General features: G+C 45.3%; 2 protein-coding genes across 2 annotated transcripts; both read right to left on the bottom strand.

The window, feature by feature from the left end:
- Positions 1–1,130: 1,130 nt before the first annotated feature.
- LOC115655972 (hepatitis A virus cellular receptor 1 homolog) lies at positions 1,131–20,170 on the bottom strand. The gene is given in 7 exon segments (XM_030572099.1): positions 1,131–1,215; positions 2,134–2,173; positions 3,312–3,391; positions 9,403–9,593; positions 9,595–9,730; positions 14,997–15,119; positions 20,095–20,170. Coding segments are annotated over 5 exon segments (483 nt in total). The 5' UTR covers positions 15,046–15,119; positions 20,095–20,170; the 3' UTR covers positions 1,131–1,215; positions 2,134–2,146.
- Positions 19,466–23,312, bottom strand: MED7 (mediator complex subunit 7). Its single transcript, XM_030572097.1, has 2 exons — positions 23,234–23,312; positions 19,466–20,965 (listed from the first exon to the last, which is right to left on the bottom strand). The coding sequence occupies exon 2, from the start codon at positions 20,945–20,947 to the stop codon at positions 20,273–20,275; it is 675 nt and encodes a 224-aa protein (XP_030427957.1). The 5' UTR covers positions 20,948–20,965; positions 23,234–23,312; the 3' UTR covers positions 19,466–20,272.

The following is a 23,312-nucleotide window of genomic DNA, read 5'->3' as shown; positions in this document are numbered from 1 at the left end:
AGTTTTAGCCTAGAACGCATAGACGCTTGTAGCTTGACTGGAGGGAATACCTGTAACTATTTGGCAGTCAGTCAATTTCCCCAGCACAGGGAGCATCCCTCTTAATTTCGCTGCTTGACAGAACTAAGAATATGTATAAACAATGACTAACAGTGATCAGTGGAACATACAGTTCAGGGGGCAGCATAAAATGTGCTCTCTTTGTCTTTAGTGGCTAATAGTGCAGTTTATCAGCCAGGACGGCTCTCTAACCTCACACCCTCTCTATGTACAGTTTTCTGCCAGTGGTGTTGGCCTCATGCTTCCATGCCCACTGGGTCTGAGCAGAGTCACGGCCGTGTCTGGGTTTGGCCTGTCAGGCACCCCCATCTTGGGATGTTGGATGCAGCTGTCGTAGGCCCCATGACCTCTGCTGAACCCCCCCAAGTGTCCCTGGTAATTTATGCACACTACTGCAAATTCCACCCTTGTGGCACTCCAGTTTATGGTTTAACTCTGCAGAGACCATGTGACAGTTAAATCAAGGAACAATTTACAAAGGAATTTCATATGCGTGCCTCTTCGACTGCACAAGAGATTTACAGAGCTACAGAAAAAACAAACACCTGCATGCAACGGCCCCAGCCCGCAGATGATCTCTTCCTTCCATTTGGGTCTGAGGTCTGCCTGGTCAGGTGAGGTGGAGACTCCCTTGTCCCTCTTGCTGTTGGCGATGGGTAGCTCCCTCTACACAGAAGCCCCCCGTTTATATACACAAACTTGGTCTTGAATCCCAGTGTGATACTTCGTGTCCCAGCCGTGGTTTGGAGGGGCTGAAGCTGGTAAGAATCATAAGCAAGTCAATAATTCTTTGCTGACATCCGAGTGATCCATCCTGTGTTAGTTCTGCGTAAGGTGAGAACCACCACCTCCTCACTGATCACCAGCTCACCCCAGTCCAAACCTGCTCTCCGTCCAGGACACACTGTAGGATGATTCACAAAATGGAGGTTATAACCCAGAATGCAGATTTACAACCACAAATTATAGTCACAAAACAAAATGAGGAGCATAAACTGACAGACACATCTCCAGAACGGTCACAGACAGTATCTATTTATCCATCCTGTACCTATTTTCCTCTGCACTGATCCCAGCTTCCAGTGTGCTTCAGATCCCTCCATGTTCTGTGCCAGAAAAGTAGATTGGGCTGGAGCAAGAGTAATAAACCCAGACCTTGAAACAATAATATCTTGTGAGTAACACAACAGGCTGGGTAGCAGAATCAATCAACTCACTAGGAAAATGGGAATCAGAGCCAAACAATACTTATTATAAATACCCACATATTAATTAAGAACTCCAAACCTAAAGCTCTACTTCTTAATACAATGCAAGCAAAAAGTTATGCTCAGATTTTGTTTACTGGTTAACAACACACAGCAATGATCGTACTTCGTTGAATGAAATTTCAGATAACAATGCAAGAAATCTTATCTATCTTGATATGAAAAAGCCACTCAGATTAAAAGAATGCACATGTGAGAAGTCATTGTTTTATTTTTCATTGTATGTGTGAGCCATTGTTTTAATTTTCAATGCTGTTATTTTTCATACATAATTCTACGTTTGTAAATTCAACTTTCATGATAAAGAGTTTGTGCTACAGTACTTGTATGATGTGAATAGAAAAATACTATTTCTTTTGTATTTTACAGTGCAAATATTTGTAAGAAGAACAAATATAAAGTGAGCACTGTACACATTGTATTCTGTTTTGTAATTGAAATTAATATATTTGAAAATGTAGAAAAATCCAAAAATATTTAAATAAATGCTATTCCATGACCATTTAGCAACGCAATTAATCGTGCAATTAATTTTTTATTCACACAATCACAATTTTAAATCACTTGACAGCCCTATTAGCAACAAATAGCAGTGATTATGCCTCATTGAATGAAATTGCAGATAACAATGCAAGAAAGCTTATCTATCCTGATATGAAAAAGCCACTCAAATTAAATGAATGCACGTGTGAGAAGCCAGCATGCGTGCGGGACTATTTGTTCTGAACAACCGCGTCCTAACAAAGGTATAGCAATATTGTCATCTTCTTATAGCTACAGAAGAGACAAAGTGAATAGCACTTACCTGGCCAAATTCTCTAGCTATCATGTATTGTGCAAATACCCTGGGGGGGGAGGGGAAGCACATGGTTATTAGAACAAAATTTTTAAAAAATCAGCAGGGACAAGAAAAAGAGCCAAGTGAGAGAAATTCAATAAGGGAGATTTAAACTCAGGTCTTCAAAGCATAAGGGGACAAATGCACCCAAGATTGACTCTGCTGTACACTTTGATGGGGAGATCCCGGGGAAGGGAGTGTCCCGAGCTACAGAAAGCAGCTGCAACTTCCCTTATGACTGGGTTGGCCACGTAGCACGGTGTGAAAAGTGGGCAGCAATGACTAGGGAAGGGCCATTTCCAAGGCAACATGGGGAAGAGTTGATTCAATGCATCCCCCGACAAGACGCTGTTGGTTGAGTTAGAGAAAGAACAACTCAAGGGCATTAATAGTTTTATTTCTCTGATTTACCTACATGTGAAGATTAACAGGGACAAAATTAGGAGGACTAGAAGTGACAGAATGACGCCAATTTTAACATACATCCCTGTCCCCCTGGATTCAGCCTCTAGTGGATGAACTGATGTAGACACATTCAACTGAAACATAGACATGCGGGTATTAGTGGGTATTAATTATATACGTGATTCAAAAGCCATTTGGGCATCTTGGAAAAAATATGGCAGAGACATGCTTGAGGCGATGCACCCAACTGGAGATAATGCTCTATTTCCATTGAGTTGCTATATTAGGTTATATGAACCATGAATCAGAGTTATAATTTTAGACTTGAAATCTGAGATTTTTTGCCTTTGTAAGGATGAAATAAGAACTGCGGGATTAGTCCCTTAGATTTGTTATTGGTTTGTCTTTTGACAATTAAACCATTGGGACTATTTCCCAGACAGCAAATGGACAGACTAAATATGTGGATTGAAGTGTGTTGCTCCTGTGCTGGTCCCAGGCTATTAGATAGATAAGGTGGGTGAGCTAATATCATTCATTGGACCAAGAGACAAGCTTTCAAGGTCCGATGACTTAAAGAACAGCTCTGTGTATCTCAAAAGCCTGTCTCTTTCCCCAACTGAAGTTGATCCAATGGACTACTTATGAACATGTCTCTGTTCCGATCAAAATAAAGCATTGCGGATAGTGGCCCGTAGGGAAGATATATGCACTATTTAACTGACAACAGAGACACTTACAGCCCAAGGGGCTTCTGGACTGGAAATCGATAGCCATCTTGGTGTGACAGAAGAGGAAACCTGGGTGGCATGTGCAGCAACTACACAAATAATAAATAAACATCACAATACAGAAGACAGTTCTTCCTCTGTTTGCAGCTAGTCATCCGCTACTTCCCTGAGCACCTAAAGCAAATGAACATCTCCTGAGGATACACAAAGAGATGGACAACACAATTTAAATTGATTTGAGCCTTATCCAATCCCGTCCAAGTCAAAGGGGAGTCTGCCCAATGCCTTCAATGTGTTTTGGGTCAGACCCTTAAAAAAGTAAACAGTGCAGTACTGTCCAGGGCAAGGGAGGCTGTATAATTTATGCAAGCAGGATGTCATACAGCCCAGAGCACATTTGTGTGACATTTAGGCAGGATTCAGTGTGAAAAAACTTGCAGAAGTCACAGTTGCAGCATCTTGATCCAGTGCATAGCCCTGGCTCAAGGCACCTCACAACATTTAATCTCTGGGGCTACAAAATGCAGTCTCTTTAGTACACTGGTTCAATGGCTCTGCTGTTTGATAATTGGATAACCCCACAAGAAATCAAACTAACCCACTAATCTCAAGACTCAAAATGTGTTGCCCAAAGATATACAGCTAATGAAAATGGAGTCTCCTCTTGTATAAATTAAGGGGATTCCAGGATCAGATGCCTCATCTGTTGCAACTGTGCCAATTTTCACTTCTTCTTCTGAAAGGGAAATGTATAAGTTGTGTGGTTACACTTTAAAGTTACTGAGCTGATGAAACAGAGAGCAATTACAATCTGTAAATGGCATTTCTGGTATTAAGATAAAACCGGCAAAGCATCTTAAGTCTCCAAAGCTAAATATCAAGAATTAGATTTTATTAAAACACAATCATGTAATTTTTTTTTGAGTGTTGGAAATTGTTTGCAGATACCTGGGAGAACCGTACAGACCTCCCCTCTGTTGCCAGGAGCTTATCCTCGAGTCAGAGGAGATAATTTTCTAAGCCATTTAAAATAAGTTGCCTTAACTTGACCACCAATAAAATATATTTTAATCCTGCAATTTGTGAGTAAAATTACTTGTGTGTGTGTGTTTGCAATGTTTATGGTAGGCACGAATTTGACCCAGAAGGTTGAAAGGAAAATTCTGCTTTAGAGCACAAAAGGTGGAGATTCTGTGACATAGCTCAGACGCTAGTATAGGTTGTTACGTGCAGGCAAGAAAGTCAGATAGGGGTTTGATGAGGCAGGTTTCCAGATAACAGGGAGAAGATTTTGTAAAAGGCACATTTGGTAAAGTTTAGCTACGGCATTTGTCTCATATGTAATTTTGTTCCCTTTCCATACAAAGAGGCTCACACACACCAGCAAGGTTGAATACTTGGATAAACATTACCTGAGGTTATGTTCAAATGTAGAAGTCTGAGGGGCTGTGGTGGAGATCCTAGCCGGTGTTAAAAACAAAACAAAAACCACATATACTACAACAGTCTGCAAGATATGCCCCACAAACTGAAAGAAATAAAATGTTTTATTAATAATAGAAAGGTATAAAAAGCAGCAAAAAAAGGTGTCCTGTTAACCACCTGGAATATTTTCAAGTAAAACAAAAATTCTAACATCTGTATTTTCAGGAAAATACAATGCAAAGGAAGAGGATGAAAATCACAGCTACAATATCTATCCACTCATCCATATTAGGGTTTTATCCTGTCAGAGCATCTGAGCAGCTTCCACAGAAAATCAGGAGTGATACTAGATTCCTACTGGGCTTCCTGGAGTCTCTGGATTTCTGCCTTTTGGGATAAAGAACCCAGGTGGGGTAGAGTTTTACTTTTAGATTTGACTGATTTCCATACCTGGGGTTGTGCCTTTTAGATCTGCAGCTTGCCAGATGTTAAGAGATCCCCTGCTGAGATAAAACTTCCAGCATGAAAATGTGTCATTACTTAAGGCCAGGTTGTGCAAATGTAGCTCCCCTTGGTGAGCCATGGCTCCAGCGGGACTATTTGCATGAGTAAGGAGTCACCATGGGGTGGAATTCGCCCCTGTGAAGAGCCAGCTGCATGCACCCCTGAAGTGCTCAGCCAAGACAGGGCTAAACTCAGACTTGATGAAATTGGGGCTGCACCTATTTATGCTAGGTCTGAATTTGGCGCAGTGAGTTTGAAAGGAAATGATGCTCGATAGGAGACGATACAGAGGTTCAGTGAAATGGAGTAGAGACTGAGGCCATGTCTACATCTAAAATTTTGCAGCGCTGGTTGTTACAGCTGTATTAGTACAGCTGTATAGGGCCAGCGCTGCAGAGTGGCCACACTTACAGCAACCAGCGCTGCAAGTGGTGTTAGATGTGGCCACACTGCAGCGCTGTTGGGCGGCTTCAAGGGGGGTTCCGGGACGAGAGAGCAAACCGGGAAAGGAAACCAGCTTCGCCGTGGTTTGCTCTCTCGGTCCCGGAGCCAGCCAGCAAACCGCAGGGAAGGAGACCTGCTTGCTCGGGGTTCCGGGACCGAGAGAGCAAACCGCGGCGAAGCTGGTTTCCTTTCCCGGTTTGCTCTCTCGGTCCCGGAACCCCGAGCAAGCAGGTCTCCTTCCCTGCGGTTTGCTGGGTGGCTCCGGGACCGAGAGAGCAAACCGCGGCGTTCCCGGTTTGCTCTCTCGGTCCCGGAACCCCGAGCAAGCAGGTCTCCTTCCCTGCGGTTTGCTGGGTGGCTCCGGGACCGAGAGAGCAAACCGGGAAAGGAAACCAGCTTGATTACCAGAGGCTTCCTCCTTCCACGGAGGTCAAGAAAAGCGCTGGTAACTGTCTACATTGGATTACCAGCGCTGGATCACCAGCGCTGGATCCTCTACACCCGAGACAAAACGGGAGTACGGCCAGCGCTGCAAACAGGGAGTTGCAGCGCTGGTGGTGCCCTGCAGATGTGTACACCTTCAAAGTTGCAGCGCTGTAACTCCCTCACCAGCGCTGCAACTTTCTGATGTAGACAAGCCCTAAGCGAGGTTTCCAGGTGCCAGCAGATAAGTCAAGCAGGTTTCCCAGGACCAGGGTAAGGATTTGTTATCTTTGATCCCTGGGATTCCAAGATGGGCAGATTTTGCAAGGAGGACCTCTCTCTCAAACGGTTTAGGGGGCCAGGAGTCATGTCTTGTGACGCTAGGCAGCATCTTTGTCATTTGTATGAATTAGGACCTGATCCAGAACCATTAAAGCCCATGGGAATCCTTCCACTAACTTTAATGGAGACTGGATCAGCCCTAGCTGTGTTACCTGAGATTCCCTAAACCCAAAGCTCTTGCTAACTTTACTCTCTGCGGGGCAGTATCAGGAAACAAACCCAGGGAGATACAGCACCTCCATCTGCTACATGGTTGGCACAAACTAATCAAGATCAAGTGCTTTTACTTAAAGCTTTCACTTTACTATTTTCCAGCACTCTCACCAGAATGCCTCTACCCAGAGTCTCTGCTTCAGTTAGTTTCAAGCACATACAAACACAACAGATTATAGATCACTCCTAAACAATAGTTACCCACGGTCTGGAAGGGTCTCGAGTGGTCAAATGACACTGTTCAACTCGCCAGCTATTCGCCTGTCTTGGGGATTCCAAGAGATGTCCAGAAGGTCAAATCCAAATGCCTCAGATCTGTCTACCCCTTTTATGTTAGTAACTGCTATGATTACCTCAACAGCATGTCAATCATAGAAAAAACATTAAGGAAGCACTTCTTAATCCATTAGGTAGACAGATGTGTTTTTGCAGAGTCTGCAGTCTCATGGGCCCCAACACACGCACACCAAAAGTCTAATATAGACAGATTTCCAATTTTCCCACAGACACTTACTCCAGCATATCAGAGAGGAGACAGAGTCAGGTTTACTCCGTGGGATTGCTGTTAGTCCCTCCCCAGCTTGCCTTAGTTAAGTTCTTGCAAAGGCCTGCTACATAGCTGCTCTTAGCAATAAGCAAAATAATCAATATTCCAGGACTGGCAGTTGGCAGTGGTTTGGACACCTGCTAAAAATGCCCTGCATCAGTGGAAAGATGACTGTGCACAAGCCATGAAAGAAACATACTCCCTGGCCCACTCTCTTGGATACTATATGTGGAGCAGCTAAGGATATGTCTACACTACGAAATTAGGTCGATTTTATAGAAATTGATTTTTAGAAATGGATTTTATACAGTCGATTGCGTATGTCCACACAAAGCGCATTAAGTCGGCGGAGTGCGTCCTTGCTACCGTGGCTAGCATTTACTTACGGAGCGGTGCTCTGTAGGAAGCTATCCCACAGTTCCCACAGTCTCTGCTGCCCGTTGGAATTCTGGGTTAAACTCCCAATGCCTTCCAATCCCAATCCCACTTTTTTTGTTTTGGCTGCTTGGGGCATCAAAACCCCTGGAGCCGGCTCTGTGCGCTGCGCATCCAAAAGGCTTTGAAAACCAGTTTCATGACTGGCCAGGCTTCAGTTTGACAGTTGTGTGTGTTTCTCCTTGATGTAAACCTGTCCCCTTGGTTGATTTTAATTCCCTGTAAGCCAACCACCCTCCCCGCTTTGAAATAAAATAACTATTGTTTTGAAACAATACTTTTTTTTTTTAAATAAAGACAAACATAATGGACAAGGTAGCCCGGGTGGGGTGAGGGAGAAGGGAAGGACAAGGCCACATTGCTTATTGTAGCCACACTAAAAATCAAACTGTTTGAATGACAGCCGCCAGTTGCTTGGGCCATCCTCTGCAGTGGAGTGGTTGGGTGCCCAAAGCCGCCCCTTCCCGGGTTCTTGGGTGTCTGGGTGAGGCAGCTGTGGAACATGGGGAGGTAGTTATACAGTGGATGCAGGCGGAGTCTGTGCTCTTGTTGGCTTTCCTGCAGCTCCAACAGATGCTTCATCGTGTCTGTTTGCTCCCCAAATAGCCTCAGAAGCAGGTCCTGCCTCTGCTCTTCACGTTCAGGTCCAGCTCTAGGCACCAGCAAAACAAGCAGGTGCTTGGGGTAGCACATTTGCAAGGGGCGGCATTCAGGCCATCCTTTTTTTCCTTTTTTAACTCACTTCCTCCCCTCTCACAACCCTGCAAAAGCAGAGCCACGAAGCAGCTGGGGATCCTGCGAGGGAGCTGAGAACCCACGGGACCCTGGGAGCTATAGTTCCTTACCTAGCTCCCTGCCTACAGAGACAGCCCTGGAGCAGGAAAAGAACTATATTTCCCAGCACTCCTTTGGCAGCTATCAACCAGAAAGGGGGCAGCAAAAAACCTGTTCACGCTCACTTAATTCTTTCCTGGCCTCTGCCACTGAATGCCTCCATGCATTAAGCTGTGCCCCATCAGTGCAGGAGGACTACATGAGCTTGGAAAACAGTCATTGTGAGTGTTTTTTTCACCTTCTAATCTGCGAGAACCTCAGGGATGGAGATGATAGGGGGAACATAGAAACATCCTACGCTCTATGATTCTGGGGGGACTGCATGGTCACCTGTGCTGCTGAGTTTGTCATGCTGACCAAACAGGAAATGGAAATCAAAAGTTTCCAGGGCTTTTCCTGTGTACCTGGCTAGTGCATCGGAATTCAAAGTGCTGTACAGAGCAGTCACAATGGAGCACTATGGGATAGATCCCGGAGGACAATACCGTCAATTTGCGCCTGCACTACCCCAAATTCGACCCATCAAAGTCAATTTTAGTGCTACTCCCCTCACCGGGGAGGAGTACAGAAGTTATTTTAAGAGCCCTTTAGGTCAGTGGAACGGGGTTGGTTGTGTGGACGCAGTCATTTTTAAATCAACGTAACACTGCTGAATTCAACCTAACTCCATAGTGTAGACCAGGGCTAAGAATGCTGATGAGTCATCTGCCATGACGCAAAAGACCGAAGTCTCCATTCCCATGCACTGGCTCTGCTGGGGTTACCCCGATGGCAGAGGCTGCTTCCTTTCAGCAGCGGGAACAGTACAGCTTCAGTGCCGTAATGGATAACACTGCAGGACATTATTACATTGTTTCTGTCACAAGCTGCAAAAGTCAGCCAGATGGCAGGAGTTTTACTCTTCAAGGACACGCATACAAAAGCTCTGCTCACCTCTCTCAATCACAATTTCCAGATTGTTCAGCTGATCATTGAACCAACCAGGGATCTCCACACGGCAGCAGTACATCCCTCCGTCTGCTTCTGCTGCATTCACTATGGTGAGGGATACATCCCCCTGAGCGAGATTCCCTTCTGACCGGTATCTGCTGGACTGACGCTCTGTTACCCTCCGTCCATCTGTCCAGCTGAGAAGAAGGACAGCTGCCCCGGCCCCAGCACATGGTTGTGACGTCATTTTGGTGATTAACTCGGTATTTACAGGGCAAAGTGACATTCTGACCCACCACTCCTCTCACTGGACAGCCTGACACTGTGAGACCTGCAGACAAAGATACAACAGTAATTGAAACGGGGCTAGGATACAATGCACGGGCTAATGGGACCTGCCTGGCATCTCAGTCACAACACCCACTCTGTAAGCTCGCTACATATCTCCATTGCAGGTGGGTCCACTTGTGTGTGTGTTTTCCGTCCTCCCCCAACAGGGGAGGATGACAGCAGGACACACAGCGCGGCCATGGTGCTTTTGGCCGTGATGTGGTTCTGTCCAAGCCCAGGGAGCACTGATGTGCCCAGCTGCTGCACTGCCTCAACACCGACTCTGTAAGCTCTCCACATATCTCCACTGCAGGTGGGTCCACTGAGATGAGTGTTTCCCCTCTTCCCCATCTCATTTCTACAGGGGAGGATGACAGCAGGACACACAGTGCGGCCATGGTGCTTTTGCCCATCTTGTGGTTCTGTCCAAGCACAGGAAGCACTCAGGTATGCTGCCGCTTCACAGCCTCACCCTCCTGATCCTAACCAGGAAGCTGCAAGGAGAACAGTTCTTTGATCTTCCCAGCCTACAGATGGGTGATTCTCTCAGCAACTCCGTGACCTAACAGGAGTCCCATTGTCAGAACCCAGGACAGTTCGGGTACCACACAAAGGCACACAGGTCTGTGCTGATGTCGGTGTTGCTTGTTTGTGAGGGAAGCTATCCTGACTAATCCTCCTGACAGTGGCTCTCAAACTGCTCCAAGCTAATGGAAGGGATGAGGCACAGTGGCTTACGAGACCTGTGGTGTCCCTGGATGGTTCCCACAGACAACTATTACAGATCACCTGGCAGCAGTGACTATAGCCACTTCAGCTATAATACGACTTCTGTGCTTATGCAGTTCTCCTGAACCTCTTGTGTCTCCTCACTCACAGGGGTTCAGTGTAGTAACATGGGCCTCACCAGTACCTTTGGAAACATGTTCCTGCAGTTCCAGGTACTGCAAACTCATACCTTGTAGTTCTTGACGAGTGGATCTGGTTGGCTTTTACTCAGTCCATGATCCTCCCCTCCCTTTCCCTGTCCTTTCTGAGCCAGAATCTGAATGCAGTGTGAGGTGGGAGCATGTTACTGCTGCAGGCTCACAAACCAGATTAGTGCCTGTCTGTCTCTGGCTGCAGAAGGTAACACGGGTGGTCTAATGAGCCATCATAGGGCAGCTGGCATGCGCTGGTCTCCCGATAGAGGCAATATTAGGAGAAACTGGTGAGACAAACTTCAATGGCTGAATTCCACTTGCATGAAGATGCTGTGGCTTGAAAATTCCCTAGTGGGCACATATTCTGCGCTAGATTCTCAAGATAGCCCTCGGGGCATGTGAAATTCACCCCAATGCAGAGATCCAGCACAAAGTATATGCACCACTTGCATCCTGCTCAGTTTGAATCTCATCTCTCATTTAAGAGCCAACTTGCGCTGGACCTAAGAAGCACTGAAGGAAGCGGAGAAGCTAAATGAATTCTTTGCATTGGTGTTCACTAAAGATGATGTGCCACCGATTCCCACACCTGAGCCATTCTTTTTAGGTGACAAATCTGAAGAACTGTCCCAGGTTGAGTTGTAAATAGAGGTGGTTTTGGAACAAAGTGGTAAAACTAAACTAATAAGTCACCAGGATCAGATGGTATCACCCAATAGTTCTGAAGGAACTCAGATAGGAAATTGCAGAACTACTAACTGTGGTATGTAACCTAGCATTTAAATCAGCTTCTCTGCCAGATGACTGGAGGGCAGATAATGTAACACCAATTTTTACACAAAGGCTCCATTACAGGCTGGTAAGAAGAGAGAAAATAAATATAATGCCACTATATAAATCCATGGTACTCCCACATCCTGAACACTGTGTGCAGTTCTGGTCACACCATCTCAGAAAGGTACATTAGAATTGGAAAAGGTACAGAGAAGGGCAACAAAAATGATTAGGGTTATATAACAGCTTCTGTATGAGGAGAGATTAAAAAGACTGGGACTGTTCAGCTTGGAAAAAAGATGACTAAGGGGGGATATGACTGAGGTCTATAAAACCATGACTGGTGTGGAGGAAGTGACTAAGGAAGTGTTATTTACTCCTTCACCCAAAGAAATTAATAGGCAGCAGGTTTAAAAGGAAGTATTTCTTCACACAGTACACAGTCAACCTGTGGAACTTGTTGCTAAGCGATGTTGTGCAGGCCAAAACTATAACTGGGTTCAAAAAATCAGGAGGGGTAGCTGTGTTAGTCTGGATCTGTAAAAGCAGCAAAGAGTCCTGTGGCACCCTATAGACTAACAGACATATTGGAGCTTGAGCTTTTGTGGGTGAATATCCACTTTGAAGGATGCATGGATGACACACATCCGATGAAGTGGGTATTCACCCATGAAAGCTCATGCTCCAATACATCTGTTAGTCTATAAGGTGCTACAGGACTCTCTGCTGGGTTCAAAAAAGAATGAGATGTTCATGGAGGATAGATCCATCAATGGCTATTAACCAAGATGGTCAGGGATGCAACTGCATGCTCTGGGTGTCCCTAGCCTCTGCCAGAAGCTGGAATTGGGAGATGGGATGGATCACATAATGATTATGTGTTCCATTCATTCCTTCTGAAGCACCTGGCATTGGCCGCTGTTGGAAGACAGGATACTGAGCTAGATGGACCATTGGTCTGACCCATTTTTATGTTCTATGTACAGGGAGCAGATTCATCCTAGATCTTCAGTTCCAGTTCCACCTTCCTTGAAAAATGCCGGACAGGTGAACTTGCACCTTAGACTGGATATGGTGTTTGCAAGTGGCCAGTTAAGTGGCGTAAACCCTTTGAAAATGTAACAGACCTTTCAGTGAGCCAGCTCTCTCTTGCCTTACTTGACTGAGCACGAACATGTGCGTACCCATCATGAGACAATAGAACAGTGGAAAAAGTACAGAACTCACTTTAAAAATGCTGTGGAAATCCCCAGTGCTCCTTATAACCGTCTTCCTCTTTGAATACATGGCATCAGGCTGCATTTGCTTTTAGAATTAGCATGATTATCATTCTGTACTCCCTCCAGATTACACAACTTCCCCATTCACTTCTATATTTAATTCACATTCTGTGTATAAGAAGTTTTGTCTAATTGCCTAATTCAGTAGTAAAAATCCTTTCGGTTTCCCTGCAAGTTTAGTGTACTTACAAATAAAACTAGCACACAAGAGATGTAGGAAGCAGCAGTATTTCTGTGCCAGCTAGACTGTTTCTCTCTCTAAAGTTCCAAGATACTGTGTATTTACTGCAACTCCAATGCATTAAATCTTTTGCACAAAGGGTGTTAATCAAAGTCATTCCTGATCACATGATCCAGATGTCAATCAAAGCCAGCCCTTAATCAGGCACACAAAAGGGGAGCTTTGAATACTCATTCTAACTCCTCACATTTCAAAGGAAGCTTCCTCTCAAATAAAATAGAAGGCTATTGATACCCTAAATTCCTCACTGAAGCAACTGGCTAATGCTACAGGAGTAGAATGCTCTGCAGTGGGTGATAATACTTTCCAATGCAATTTTTCCAAACTGGACCAATATAAATGAGGGTTTGTATGGGAAAGGAGATCAATATTAGGTAGAGATTAGTTAAGCTAAACCTGACCTTTTCTCAGCGAAAACAAAGTCTAACATCTTTAACCTTGATTTAGCTGGGCAATATTGATGTGTTAGCTAATCAATCTCTTTTCTTTTTTCAGGAAAAGACCTTTTCAGTTATAAATCTGTTTCCTACTACAACTTTGCCACAGTAACCTGTGAGAAACTCAGCTCTGACAACATACTCTATTAGTAGTTAATAAAGAAACATTTTTTAATCCAACCTCTTATTTAGCAAAAAGAAATGCTTTGAAACAAAATCTCACTTTACAGCATATGGACCACATCCTACCATTTTGATTTTTAAATTTAAAGCAGATCTCCCTGGACTGATGGCATTATGTGGCTCACTATCTTCACAACTGATGTCATCACTGGTTTCCCTATGACTAAGGCAAGGTGGCTGAGGTAGTATCTTTTATTGGACCAAGTTCTGTTGGTGAGAAAGACAAGCTTTTCATCTACAGAGAGCTCGTCCGCCATGACTCCACCACCACTTACGTCAGCGAAACTTGTGTCGCTCAGGGGTGTGAAAAAACCACCTTGCTGAGCGACATAAGCTTCACAGACATAAGTGCTCATGTGCACAGCGCTATGTTGGCAGGAGAGCTTCTCCCACTGACACAGCTACCGTTGCTCGTTGAGGTGGGTTTACTATGTCGTTAGGAGAGCTCTCTCCCATTGGCATAGAGCAGCTACACGAGCGATCTTATAGTGGCGGAATTGCTTCACTACAGCTGTGCTGCCTAAGTTCCCTAGTGTAGACCTGGCCAGCAGACATTTTTGTCCGCTGACTATTCGGTGTTAACAGGCCACTTCACCTTGACTAATCCCCTAGAATATGCGCTAACGACTTATGCTAAATTGTAAGCCTCTTTCCCAGACCTGAGGAAGAGCACTGTGTAGCTCAAAAACTCGTCTTCCACATGAACAGAAGCTGGTCTAATAAAAGCTATTACCTCAGCCACTTTGTTTCTCTAATATCCTGGCACCAACACAGCTACACCAGCACCCCCGAGTAAGGCTCATTGTTTACTGTAGTGTAGAATTGCAGAAATCATAGCTTTGTCATGACAGACACAGAAAACGTTACTATTTTTGCTCCCCACCCAAAGTTGCAGTGCACATTTTTTCCCTAACATATTAATTGTACATTTTTAAAAGGCACTCAAATGTTAAAGTCATTCCAATAGGAATAATGCATAATGCAGATAGAATATTGATGAAACCTTTACAAAAGTGAAATCAGGTCTTTAAATACATTTCTAAGTGACATGGCTATACAGATCTCAGAAACGTCTCAACAGTATATAAAGAACAAGGTTCTGTGCAGATGCAGTTTGTCAGTCGGATTTTCAGACCCTGCTGCTCATGGTTCACATTTGGATGATTATTTCTGCAATCATAATGCCCAGAAATTTATTTTTTATAAAACAAAATGGAAGCTAGAGGAGCTCCACAGAAGGCTATTGAGCATCGCTGGCTTATTATTTACACTGCAGAAGACTGCAGAGTCTGTGGCAAACTACAACACTGTGACACATCACTAGCCTTATTTAGGAGACAGCAAGTTTAGTCCATATTTAGTTCTCTACAGGAAGTTACCTATCGAAGCCCCATCCACTAGCACTTATTCTCTTATTCACCTTAGTTACCTGTAAATAGGACCATTAGGATCCTCTTCAGGATGAAGCAAGGAGCCATAGTGATAGCTGAAAAAGTGGCAGAGAACGGTCTACTTCAAACTTTTCAAGGGCTTGAAGAAAAAATGTTCATTTCTGAAAAAGAAAAATTTAGGATTTTCACTTCCCAAATTATGTCAGTTACACTTAACCATACTGAATACTTTTGCAGAGTCCTAATGAGGGTTGGCTTTTCCTGTAGTTAGCCCTTTACCCATTTCTCCTTTTCCACATTAGCAATGGCTGCAGCCGAAATGGGTTAGCTTCAAAAGCAAACTGTTCAGCAGTATTTCAGAAACCCTAGTTAAAACCTTCTTGACCACAGGAGATTTTAATCCAGGTCCTCAAAGCTTCAGGTGACAAATTCACCCAAGAGTTACTAAAGCATATACCTTGATGGGGAACGTTCAACTGAAAGTAGCATCTGCAACTGCAGAAGGCAACTATAGCTTCCCTTATGATTGGGTAAGTACATTGTTGTGATGTTATTTTTGTTATCAATGTGGTATTTACAGGGCAGAAAGACATTCTGACCCACCACTCCTCTCAGTGGAGATCCTGATACTGCAGGACCTGCAGACAAAGATACAACAGTTATTGAAACGAGCATACTATAACTGCTGTAGGAGACTCCACTTCAAACTTACCACCATTCTTTATACAGAAGATTTAATAAGTCATTGGTAGTCAGATGATCCAAAGCCACCCTTCACTGGACACCATCAGCATATGGGGAGCTTTGGAAACTCATTCTAACTCCTTATATTTCAAAGGAAACTACTTTTGGCATAATTGGCACTATAAACATCCTATGAAATGAAATATGTTTCAATTGCTTAAACTCCTCACTTAAGCACCTACTGATGCCACAGAGGTAGAATGCTCTGTCTGTAGTGCACTTCCCAATAAAAATTTTTCCCACCCATTTTCAGTATAAATTAGGGTTTATCTAACCTGGAAAAGGAGATCAAGATTAAGTAGAAAGCTAACATAGATTGGGTAATCCTGACCTAACCATGACCTCTCTTCCTAAAATAGACAAACCTCACACCCAACAACGGACAATTCTCCAAAATTAAGAAAAGGCAACAGTTTGTTAAATTAAGTGAGGACATGAAAATTTTGTCCAGCAGGAGAAACTCCTTTTTCCATCTCTATCATCCCAATAAATGACTATTTTTAATTTCCCATTCTGACAAATAAGAAGGAAACTGAATTCACAAGAAAACATACTACATTACATCAAATAATATGAAGGAGACACCGCTGGCTCCAAAACAATGACGGTTGGTAAAATATTTTTGATAGTTCTCTGCCCAATTTCCCTTTGCTTAGCTGCATTGCATAGATATCAAAAAAGAGATTATCCTAATATGTACCGCAGAATGGAAGAGGGAAAGGAGACAGGAGAAAAATCAGTATTTATTAAGCGATTCCCTAGTTTTTATAAATTAAATTACTCCCAAACGTATCTCAAATTATTAATTTTTTGATCAAATGTAATTTTGGCTACTTCCACATGGTAGAACATAGATTGGTCACAGTATTTTTGCAGCAGATTATTAATCATCCAGGTAAGTCTATAGGTCACCAGAAAACACTGGAAAACCCCACCTGCTAAACTGCTGTAGCCTAAAGGGAGATGCAGTATGTTATTAAACAAACACTCAAGTAATGGGTAAGGTGACTGTCCTATTGGACAACTTCACAGGACCATTGCTAGTGCACCTTTCCCTTCAGCAGGGTACAAGGAGTCCAGTATTTCCAGAATGCATTTTTAAATGTATTTGAGCCCAAGACTTTAAAAGGTTTTTGTTTTTTTTTTAATCAAGAATGGGCAGGGGGCAGTAACCAATGTACACCATCCCATAAATCTGTTGACTCTAACCATCAATACTGTTCAATGTCCATATAAAGATCTGATAGCGTATTATGTGATCATAGGAGTCGTGTTATATTTTTAGAAATGTTAGGACTCAGGCAGAGTAACTGGAAATGTTTCCCACTAGCACTTTAGAAGGCACATCATTAAAAAAGTTAAGTTACACAGCATAAGATGAAAGCCATCTTGACCTCAGATAAGAACAGTAGTTTTCAATTATTGCTCAATTGTTTCATTTTGTACAGCCAAATGCAGCTAGGGGGCCAGATTTTGAAAGATTTTTCAATAGGACTTAAACACATATCCTGCTTAGGAGGTGCTTTTGAAATTCCTACTAGCTGCCTGTCTGGATCTTTATGCACCTGAATACCTTTGTAAAGCTGGCCCAAGGTTTACTTCTTTCATTCTTCTGGTGGAATCTTGATGGGAAATGCTGCTTTCTGCTAATCTCTCCTCAAAGGGTCAGTAGTGGCCATATAAAATTTGTTACTAGATGAGAAGCTTTATTTTATGATCTTAAAATTATACACATCACTTTTTATCCCCCCCAAGTTTCAGTAATCATGTTACGATTGCGTACTAGATTTCTTAGAATTAAATTAAACCTTGACCATAGATTTAAATTAACAAAGCATATTTCTGAACCACCCATCTTAACATTTTCTTAACTAAGGAGTTAGAGTAGTGCAAAATTGTTATTTACAGCTTCCTTGAAACCACAAAGCATAGGAGACCTCTGAAACCCAAAAGAGATATTGGACACTTTAATAAATGTGCAAGTATGATTAGACATACGCCATTTGGTTTTGAACCTTAAATGTCAAAGTTCAGGATCTAGTCATTCTTGTTAGCTATGACCAAACACTTCCAGACCTCTCTAATCAGGGTTAAGAAGTAAATAAAGAGCTTACCCAGACATTCATTTTATACAGAAAGCACAGCTTAATAGATTCTTCAGTTGAATGACTTTTATTTCAACACTATCTGCTACAAACTTATTAAAAGCATTGTTTAATTTCAGCAACTGTCCAAGATAAAGATTGCCATGGTGACTGGCAGAGGTGGGCATGGGCCTCAACTCACTACAGCAATTGAGGCACTTCATCACTGCTAACAGTGTACTTTTGTTATTGAAGTGTGTGATCCTGCTCCTACTGAACTTGGTGTCAACATTTCTCATTGACTCCAACGGGAGGAGGATCATGGTTGAAGGTCTTCATTTTATAACAGTCTGTCAACCTAGGAAGTTTTTGCATCCACTAGAATTTGCATGAAAAATATTTTATGACTTGAATCTGTCATTAAGCCCAAGATAAGGTGAGTGAAATTTTTAAAAACAGAGCATTTAATCAGAGACAAGTCTCAAGGGGTTTTGAAGTCTGAAAAGTCTTTTAATCTGTTTGCAAATGTAAGTTTTGATTTTAGAACCTTCCTGTTTTTCCTACCTGCATGTTATTAGGAGGATAGGTGGGAAAGAGTAACATGTATGGAAATAGTACTCAATGATGTTTCATTTCAAAGGGCATGGATTTTGCACTGACATTACTCCCTGAAAGTCTATGATGTTTCTACAAGGAACAAGGAAACAAAAAAGTTAGTCATCGATATACTGGTGCACGCACAGAATCTAGCATGTGAGAGGGATGAAGGGCAGGGCTGCCCAGAAGATTCCAGGGGTCTGGGGCTGTCGGTGGCAGGCGGCTCCGGTGGATCTCCCGCAGGCGTGCCTGTGGAGGGTCCGCTGGTTCCGCGGCTCCGGTGGAGCATCCGCAGGCGTGCCTGCAGGAGGTCTACCGGAGCCGAGGGACCGGCAAGCGGCAGGGCGCCCCCTGTGCAGCGAAATGTCTAGAGCTGGCCCTGTTTGGCGGCAGGGGGGCCCCCGCCGTGGGTCTTTGGGGCACTTCGGCAGTGGGTCCCGGAACGGAAGGGCCGCCCGCCGCCGAATTCCGGGTTGCACTTCAGCGGCAGGTCCCACTTCGGTGGTAATTCACTGGTGGGGGGTCCTTCCGCCCTGGATCGGAAGGACCCCCCGCCGGCAAAGACCAGGAGCGGAAGAAGCTCCAGGGCCCGGCCCCGCAAGAGTTTTCCGGGCCCCCTGGAGCGAGTGAAGGATCCCACTCCAAGGGCCCGGAAAAACTCGTGGGAGCCCCTGCGGAGCCCGGGGCAAATTGCCCCTCTTGCCTCCCCCTCTGGGTGGCCCTGATAAAGGGAGGCTGCAACATTCTGATAGCTGCACAAAAAGGTTTTTTTGTTGTTGAACAATTGTACTGTACCATGGCCTGACTCACCTCTCAGTCACTGAAAGGAATTAGATTAAGTTTCATTCAAAACAGGCTGTAAAGTCTTTGTACAAAATGGAATTTTTCCTGGGATTAATTTGTTAGTGTTCTCAAGATGAAAATAATGAATACTAAAAAATATTGGTTAAATCCTCCTGTCTTTACACAGGGCTTGATTCTGTGTCTTGATCCTGGCAAAGAGGGAAGTGGCGAGTACTCTCACTTCAGGTATTTTCACTGAACATGCACATTTAATAAAAAGAGTTAGCATTTAAAGAATATTTCCTGTTATGTTTAAAGGAGTAAGTATCTAGGTATCTCCTGTTTTAAAAGAATTACTGCTCATTAGTCCTTGGAAAACATAAATCTATTTTGTTATAAGATTGTCTCCTGCACAGAGAGTTTATTGTAGAGTTACTTATGAGTGTTAGGCTACCAACACTGAATTTTTAAGCCACTAAAGTGAGCATTCCTTTAGACAATTATATTGACTTTACAAAACTAAAAAGGAAAGAATTAAATTGACCTACCAACATTGTCAGTAATAATAATAAACCCATCTTTCATACCAGAATATAGTTTTATAGTTATTTACCATAACATTTGTACAAGGTACCTTTAACTTATTTGAAATTGTCAAAACCAGATTCCCTGCAGACACTGATCTTTTCTCAATCCCATATTTCATGGAAATTAATAAAATAAGTGTATCTATAAAACCAGGAAATGAGTGACTGAAAATATAATAAAGCCACGGAATAAAGCTTACTTCAACTGAGGTGATGCACTTGTTTCAACAAAATAGTATAAGACTTATTCTTTTCTGTTCTGAACAGCACACCACACAAATTGCATCTAAAAAAATATCAAGCAATGCTTCTGTTTGTTTGATCACCTGCAAAATCCTTACCTAGGACTACAAAAATAAGACTTCTGGGTTTATATACACTGAATTCTGTGATTATTTATTTACATAGACACCAAAAGGAGGGGAAAAAACCACCAAAACACCCCACAGCATATGACCTCTAGCATCAAGTCCACTTCTTGCCCCCAAGAACTTTATTCAATTACAAAAAAGTGTCTTTTCATGTCATTTCATCAATAATGCTACACATAGCAGCATCTTTGTCTAAAACCTGATCTTTCTTGCAACCAGAGCTCGCTCTCTGCTGTTCATTCTGTCCATCAATATCCATGGGCTCAGTTTTTAACCTCATCCCTCCCTCTGAATGAGGCAAATCGTCAGGTAAGGAGGCCAGGCAGTTCTGGATCATTTCTACAACTCGTTCTAAATGCTTCTGAAACCTCTCAGCAGTCTCCAAACGCTGACGTTTCTGCACCTCCATCATAACCCTTAGCGTCTCCCTGGCTTGGTGGGGTCGATATTCATTTATAAGATGATGGACATGGACAAAAAGCAGTTTTAAGTCTTCCAGTTTCTCCTCCCGTTTTATGCTGCCTGGGCTCCTTATCAAGATATCCAAGAGGTCCAAAAAGTTTATCAGGATAGACATATTGAGTTTCCTTAGTTCCTTCTTGTGGTCAAACTGCATGGGATGCAATCGTTCAATGCCTTGGCTTTCCAAGGGTCGAATAATGAGATCATCACACTGGAATTGGTTACCAAACATCATGTAGCTGTCTTTCACAGGTGGTGGAGGCTTAGGGGCTAGACCTTTCCGAATATTTTCATCTGTATATTCCTTTATATACTGCATTGGAGGTGGAGGGAGAGCACTCACTTGCTGAGGTTCCCCCATTGGGGCGGATGAAAGTATCTGTGGAATAACCCATAAAAATGTAGGATTAGGTTAGTTATACATTAGTTTTACAGCATATTTAAATATAGTGCGCTACCCCTTTCAGCAAATGTGATGTAAGGTCACTGCTAGAATGATACCACCTGCCCCATCAAGATCTCTTGGCTTTCAATATTAACAGTGATTTCTTTAATAATTTCTTATGCTGGCAACTACAGGAAAATGGACTGCTATAAATGCTACAAGATATATTTTTAAAACAAGGGATGTTCTTTAGATCCAAATTTAGTATTTACCAATCATGGTAGAGACTGGTCTATCAAAATTACAATCTGAAGTTCTCTGTTAATCCACAGAACAAGTATAGCAACATTAGAAACAGAGCAAGCTTTTCTCCCACTAGTTAATGTACCCCAGTCTCAAAGGGCTTCTTGAGATGAAAGTAGGATTCAGGTTTGACGCTCATTCAGTGCTTGGAATCTCTGCTTGGACTGTAGATGAGGGTGTTTATGTTTGGTGCCTTTTGAGAGTCAGACACTTGTCCACCACAAACGAGGCAGAAACATTCCTAAATTTCACACAGGCCAGTAAGCAGCTATCAGATGTAGGCGCTTTCCATCCCTGCCACCTTAAGCCACATCAGACTGGTCACAAAGATAAAAGGCTCCATCACGTCCATTACCAGCCCCCTGAACACACAGCCCACAGCTTTGAAGGAATCACTCCAAGGATCAATTTAAAAAAAAAAAAAATCAGACTTAAATAAACAAACTTTAAACATGCCCCTTTATAAGGATCCTAAATAGGGGAGTATCCCCAATTCTCATCCTTGCGAGTAAGGCTGGGGCACTGAGTTGACAACATACCACCCTGAAATGGTCACCCCTAGGCAGTGACAGGCCGCACCCATCCCCAAAGAGCATCCCCCAGCCCCTGTCAGCAGGGAGCAAGGTCCGAGCCCAGGGGAAGGGTGGTGCAGGGGTTAGGGCACTCGCCTGGCACCAAGAACACCCGGGTGTAATCGCCACCTCTCCACTTATTTCCTGCCTGACCTGAGGCAAGTCACTACCCCCTGCTCTGTGCCCCTGGCCGCATGTGGAGAGTGAGGAGAAACCACTAGGGCCTGCGAGCTGCACAGTGCTTCAGGTGCCAGGCCCTGTACATCTTAGCTGGGCCCCAGAAACAGCTGCCAGGTATCTGACTGGGGCCAGGGGTAGGTGGGGGCGGCTGGGCTCTGTGGTGCAGAGGGGAGGGGCGGGCTCTAGGGTGCCCGAAGTGAGCCAGGGGGAGGCAGCTGGGCTCTGAGGTGCCCAGAGGCTGGGATGGAGGGAGCCGGGGCTGGAGAGGGCTCTGTGGTGCAGGGAGACCAGGAGGGGGCAGGGCTCTAGGGTGCCCAGGCAGAAGGGGGGGGGCTCTGTGGTGCCTGGCAGGGGGTGCTCTAGGGTGCCCGACGGGAGCGGGGGAGGGAAGGCGGCTGGGCTCTGTGGCGCACGGGGAGAGCCGGGGGGGGTTGGGTTCTGCGGTGCGGGAGGAGCCAGGGGTGGAGGGGGGGCTCCAGGGTGCCCATGGGAAGCAGGGTGGGGGGGAGAAGGCGGCTGGGCTCTGCGGTGCGGTGCCCGGCGGGGGGAGGGGGGCTCTGCGGTGCCCGGCGGGGGGGGGGGGCTCTGTGGTGCGGTGCCCGGCGGGGGGGGGGGGGGCTCTGTGGTGCGGTGCCCGGCGGGGGGGGGGGGGGGGCTCTGTGGTGCGGTGCCCGGCGGGGGGGGGGGGGCTCTGTGGTGCGGTGCCCGGCGGGGGGGGGGGGCTCTGTGGTGCGGTGCCCGGCGGGGGGGGGGGCTCTGTGGTGCGGTGCCCGGCGGGGGGGGGGGGGGGGGCTCTGTGGTGCGGTGCCCGGCGGGGGGGGGGCTCTGCGGTGCGGAGCCCGGCGGGGGGGGCGGGCTCTGCGGTGCGGAGCCCGGCGGGGGGGGCGGGCTCTGCGGTGCCCGGCGGGGGGGGCTCTTCGGTGCGGTGCCCGGCGGGGGGGGCTCTTCGGTGCGGTGCCCGGCGGGGGGGGCTCTTCGGTGCGGAGCCCGGCGGGGGGGGGGGCGGCTCTGCGGTGCGGAGCCCGGCGGGGGGGGCGGGCTCTGCGGTGCGGAGCCCGGCGGGGGGGGGGGCTCTGCGGTGCCCGGCGGGGGGGGCTCTTCGGTGCGGTGCCCGGCGGGGGGGGGGCGGCTCTGCGGTGCGGTGCCCGGCGGGGGGGGCTCTATGGTGCCCCTCTCCATGTGCAGGCCCCTCGGACGCAGCGCTCACCTGGTCCCTCGGCGGCGGCTGCTCCCCTGCCCGGCCCGGCCACAGAGACGAGCGCAGCCTCCCGCCGGCCCCCACCGCT

The sequence above is a fragment of the Gopherus evgoodei genome, chromosome 8 (genome assembly GCF_007399415.2).
Source record: "Gopherus evgoodei ecotype Sinaloan lineage chromosome 8, rGopEvg1_v1.p, whole genome shotgun sequence".
Lineage (NCBI taxonomy): Eukaryota > Metazoa > Chordata > Testudines > Testudinidae > Gopherus > Gopherus evgoodei.
Note: the sequence above shows the minus strand (reverse complement) of the source record. Positions and strands in the feature narration are given on the sequence as shown.

Excerpts from the sequence above, each read along its gene's own strand:
- MED7 (XM_030572097.1), bottom strand. The coding sequence starts at position 20,947 with ATGGGGGAACCTCAGCAAGTGAGTGCTCTCCCTCCACCTCCAATGCAG.